The sequence below is a fragment of the Colletes latitarsis genome, chromosome 9, assembly GCF_051014445.1.
Source record: "Colletes latitarsis isolate SP2378_abdomen chromosome 9, iyColLati1, whole genome shotgun sequence".
Classification (NCBI taxonomy): domain Eukaryota; kingdom Metazoa; phylum Arthropoda; class Insecta; order Hymenoptera; family Colletidae; genus Colletes; species Colletes latitarsis.
This window is the reverse complement of record NC_135142.1, coordinates 16,994,871-17,000,707: the sequence shown is the minus strand read 5'-3', so window position 1 is coordinate 17,000,707 and position 5,837 is coordinate 16,994,871. Positions and strand designations below refer to the sequence as shown.

General features: G+C 37.7%; 1 protein-coding gene across 1 annotated transcript; it reads left to right on the top strand.

Moving 5' to 3' along the window:
• The first annotated feature begins 2,785 nt into the window (after positions 1-2,785).
• Positions 2,786-4,138, top strand: LOC143345656 (uncharacterized). Its single transcript, XM_076773020.1, has 6 exons — positions 2,786-3,000; positions 3,205-3,321; positions 3,439-3,529; positions 3,602-3,747; positions 3,872-4,004; positions 4,085-4,138. The coding sequence occupies exons 1-6, from the start codon at positions 2,786-2,788 to the stop codon at positions 4,136-4,138; spliced, it is 756 nt and encodes a 251-aa protein (XP_076629135.1).
• The last annotated feature ends 1,699 nt before the right edge of the window (positions 4,139-5,837 follow it).

Sequence of the window (5,837 nt, the reverse complement as noted above, 5' to 3'; positions counted from 1 at the left end):
CTAAAATATAGCGAGGTCGTAAACTGAACTCTTGAAGGTTTGGACTGACTCCTGCTGCGACACTTAGGGCCGTACATGACATCTTGCTTGGGGGTGCCTTTCTGAATGTTTTTCTGTGTCCGTAACTGCACTACCTTTTTTCATTTTCTAGATGCATATATTATAAGCAGGTAAAGTAAGATATTAAAGACTTGAGTAAGACCTTTACTTGTTACGATACCTCTAAAAACGGCTTTTTAAAAATGGCGACACTAGATAAAATATTTTTTCGTACGGCCCTGACTATGGTTTAAGGTCCTTAGCTACTTGTATTTCTGTCAATTCACTTGTTTCAGGAGTTGAAACGTGTAAACTTTGACACCCACTCGAATTTACGACCTCGCTATATTGTGGCCCGGACTATACTTACCTGGACGTAGTCCCCAGTCGGGTGTTGGGAAATTTTTATTTTTGGAGGCCTCTACTTGCACCCCGACTGGTGGGCGGTAACCTAGACTTAGAGGATTTCGGAAATCCAACCCCCGACAAGGTACGTCGGCTGAGTGGTTAGTTTTAGTTACGTCTCATCGGTAATTTTAGTATATAAGAAGAGAATTGGAAGAGTTTCTTCAGATTAACAACAGAATCATTGTTAGAAACGTTACTGTAGCACTTATTGAGTTCAATAAACCCCAAATACACAACCATTAGTTTCTTTCAAATGTTGGTGATCCTTCGAGTTTGTATTAGTCGGCACACGTGCAAACACAAGAATATCCGAACGAGCAATACTCGACCGCGAATCGAACAGACTTAATGTCAACAGTCAAGCGAATCGCCATTGAGAAACCTTTCCAAGGAAAGCTTCTTATCGATATTTCTTAATTTCCCTTTTGGTTGGACATTCGTAACTGACACGATACACAATGTGGAAATTTTAAAAAAGATATTCAACGTTCGTCGAGAGGGAGAGACACGTGTACCACAATTTTCGAATAAAATCATAGATATGCTTACGTAATGTTCTGGTTACGTGAGTTCTGTCAATTTGTTTGCGAAGTCTCTTTGCAAGGGATGCGTCTCTGGTGTGTTTCGATAGAATTGGGGGCGACTTGTTGTACGGTCGAACGACAATGAGCAAGTAAAATAGAGCTGTGGATGCCACCCACTTGTGACGCCAGCAGCCACGTAAAACAGGGCGACGCAGAAAGAAAACAAACGACATTATGTTTCCATAACTATGAGAAACGGTCATCTGTTTTCCGCCGACGATAATCGAACGCAGAGATAGGATTAATGTTTCTGCAAAAACAAGAAGTTGCGTTTCTCAACGAACGTGTAATTTGCCACGATTCTTACCGCGCGATTTGTCCTTCTGGGGAAAACATTTGTAACGCAGCGAACCGATCGATGAACATCCTATAATTATACCACCCTGTGTAGATATTGTTTCCAATTACACTGACCCTCGGTTTTTGCTGCAACATTATAGTTCATTATTTTTTCAAATGTCACGCAAGAGGAGGAAAATATACCGGAGAGGGTAGACAACGTCTGGGAGGTCTGGCGAAGCCCCCTGATAGACCGTCGCCGCAGACGCGTTTTAATTTTCGAGCAGAAATGGACGATTTGTACGACCATCACTATAAGTTGAGCAGAGTTCTTTTGACGTTCGTTGGATTATGGCCGTACGAGGACACGCGTTTCACGCACTTCAAAAGAGTATTTTCCGTGCTGATACTTACCTCCTCTATATTCTTTCAGGTACTGTTATCTCCTCATCGATATGTTTTCACGTGATTTGAATTAATTATATTTGCTAAAAGAAATATTTAATTTAGCGAACATGGTACAACGATTATATAATTATGTCTTTGAAGACAATAATCATACTCTTACTATTGTAAGAAATTGACGTATAAAAATTATTCGAATATTAATATTAAAATATATTCATAATTCAACGAGTCGTCATTTTGAATATTTGTTTGTTTCCAACAAAATGATTCGATCCTGAGGAGTTTAATTGACTCTAATCTTAAGTATTTGTGCTAATTAATTTCAGTTTGTAGTTTTGTTTCGGGCTCCAAACTACAACCGAAATCAGCTCCTAAACACCGTGACAAGCGTTTTGATAACGAGTATATTTCTACATAAGTGGTGCACTTTTTGGTATAACATTAATGGTGTAAGTTTTTTTAAATTTACTTAGAATTTTTTTTAATAATGTCGTAATGCACACGTAACGCGATTTTTTCAATAGAACTCACGAGAACAAGAACGTTGTAAGCCGATTTTATTTCACTTTCGAAAAGTAACGCGTGAAGCATGGTATTCCACGAAACACCAACAGACTTTTTATGCCATTCATTCAAATCAACGATAATTTTTTGCGACTGTAGATCGAGAAGCTCGTAAATATGATTCGAGATAACTGGAGGTCCATAAATAGCGAGAACGACCATAAAATAATTCTGAAATACATCGATCATTCGACGTTGATAAGTCAAATTTTTACATGTAAGGACGAACATTTTGTCTGTTTTACGTAGCAAAAAATAATCGTTATCGTTACTTTAATAATTGTAACCGTGCAAATGAGAATTATTTCAACAAGGTGGAGTCCTTGAAGGTGAAGCAATTTTAAAGGAACTGGGATGCAGATATGAATAAATGTTCCAAAATGTTTTATTTACATGCACCCTCATTCTCAAGGACTCGATTCCAGGTGAACTGTTGATCTGATTAATTGCATGGTATTACAGGCATCATTTATCTATCAATGTGCTGCTTTTTGATATACGATATGCCCTGGTCAAACGATTCCGAAGCATCGCTCGATACAAAATCGATTGACCTGCACATTGAATTGAATTATTATAGCGACAAGAAGATATACTCTTATGTCGCATATTTTCACGAGTATACTATGCTTGTGATCGGAGCTACCACCATTATTGGGACGGAAACAACGTCGGCGTTACTTTCTCATTACGCTAGTGGTCTGTTACACGTGGTACGGTAAGATATGTTAAAAAGTAAGTGCACGTGGGACTGACGCTACGAAAAATTCAGTAAGACACGACTTTGAAAAAAGTTTTGGTTTACCAAATACTTTGCAAATTTCACCTTTGACTGTTTTTATTTTATTTTAAAATAAGTACACGGTCTCGCCAATGATTATTAGTCAAGCGTACTTATTTTAACTCCGGTGTTCTGTGACAGTTATCGGATACAGAATGCGTTCCACGACAAAGTAGTGAAATCTTCAAGTTTCGAAAGGGACGAGGCGGTGCGTGGCAGATTGATCATCGCTATAAAAGTGCACAAAAAAGTGTTAGAGTCAGTACCATTAATTCATATTTTCAAGCATGTTTAACCGTTTCAATCATATTTGAAAGTTTGAATTCGTGCAGCGTTTGAATTGTATTATCTAATCTGAATGTCTACTTCCTAAAGGTATTGCAAACTCTTAGATAATACCCTAGGATTTTCCTATTTTACATTGCTTATAATGGGGGTGTTTTCCCTGAGCCTTAATCTTCTACGTGTAAGTACAGACATAGGTATTTTTTCTACGATACGGTTATATATATTTATGATTTTTCGTTTCAACGTATAGCTATCTCAGGCTAGGCTGCAAACTAATAAGTACACAGTAGCGGTGTTGGAAATAGTTATCGTTCTTGCACACTTGTTGTACTTGTTTCTGACTAATTACATGGGGCAAATAATCATAGACAGCAGTACTAAGGTTTTCACATCCGCGTAAGTGATACGCGTAAAGTATATTTTCAAAACGAGACATATGCTAATTAAATGATGGTCTCCAAATAGTACTCAAATAGTCTGTCGTTGCTGAACAGAGTCAGGTGTTGCGTTTGTTTCACAGATACCATAGTCGATGGTACCTGACGGCGGTGCCAGAACAAAAGTTGTTTTTGTTCATGCAGCATCGCAATCTGAGAAATTATTCGATTCAGATCGGAGGTCTATTCACGCCATCTTACGAGGGATTTTCCACGGTAACATAATATCGAAACTGTTTAGAATTCATGGTTCTTTAATTCTTACTCATGCTGTTTTTGAAAATATTCGTTTGCAGCTTGTGAAGATGTCGTTCTCTTACTTTACTGTCATTTATTCTACGCAGTTATGATCAAACGGAATTATTTATGACGTAGCTAGTAGAAACATAACGATATTTTTGTTAATATGTCACCCTCGATACAATATGTAGTGCTAATAAATGAATAATTTTATTTAAATTATATCTGGCTGATTGATTATATCAACCGCATCTTCACATTTTTGTCCTTTAACTGACCTCTAAAACTTAGCTATTCGGGAAGCTAAATATTTCTAATGTCATATGGAAACATGTCCGTGTGAATATTTTTCTGCGCAGTAAAAACCTTCGAACAGTAGAGTCGAGGAAAGCAATATTAGATTCGAAACAAATGGAATGGTGAAAAGATATGCGCGTTGCGAAATATTGTTTTACAAGTGAGTTGTATCACGAAATCTGATTTTGAATATAATGGATAGAGAAATGTAGTCTAATATTGTTTGAATGTATAAATGATATTAACGTGGAATTATTTTGTTTGTTTCAGGTAAGTACCTTCAATTTCCTGAAGAACAGCGTATATCAGCCGTACTATGAAAACCAATTTAATAAACGCGGTTTATTCATGAAATTTTGAAATTCTAATGCTTGCCAGTCATTCTAGCAGGCTGCGACTTCTACTTCATTATTGAAAAAAGATTTTCGCGGAAGATGTACAAAATCGGAAACGAGAAAGATAAGTTAGTCAATATTAGAGATATTGTCGTCAGTCGAGTTTCAGTCGCGCCTCACTATAGATGGTACTTTATTGGACTACTATAATTTCTCTATATGGCATCTGTCGTTAGTCGGGCTTTGGCTATACTAGAGTTCAGACCTTCGACGGTTTCTGAATCTTACTGTTGAGCGTCGTTCGGGTAACGGGTTGTAAGGTCGACGACACTCTCGTAGTGAATTCGCGAACATGCTCGCAGATGCGCTATCTCCACGAACAAACTAATGTTGTGGAGTCGCGTGGAGAAACAAGGATTGATCTACGGGCAATGCTATGTAACGGTAACAGAGAGACATAGATTTGAAGTGCGTTAGTCGGAAGCGTCGGAGTAACTGCATTGCAGAGATGCCAGACGGAGCTCCAGGTGCACCGGAGACACCTCATTCCACTGTCTCACACTATGCCAGATCACACGTACGTGAGCTCGTAGAGTTTCGGAGAGTCGATAAGGGAAAACTGAAAACGGGAAAACTCTCTTTTTCGATTCCCCGAAGCTGTCCGAAGTAATTTCCGACCGTCTCGTGGGAGTCGAGAGAGGAAGGCTCACATTTTGCCTTCTCGCTCTTGAACAACTGAAATCCGACCTCACGTCAACGGCATTTGATTTGGAATCTCGACTGCCCAGGCATTTTTAATCTTTGACCAATGTAGGCTCACATAAGCAAAGTATATACCATAAGAAAAAAAGAATTTTGTGAAATTCTTTTTACGGAAATACACGTTTTAAGACCCGCTGATCATATTTTAGTTATTGAAAAAGAAGAATTTTTTTTATTATTCCTATGTATGAGCGTGCATATGTATATTATTAATACGGTTCTTCAAAATCAAAATACTTTAAGATTGAATACTAATAAATTAAAATGAGAGTGCACACTTTGCCAGTATCGTGCACCTTCTAGCATTTTTCAATAAGAAGTGTTGTTATTCTTGTAATATGAACAAAACAGAAGAATTAATTGTTGTAGAAATTAATGAATAATGATTTTCCTCGATATGTTTTCAGATAACCGT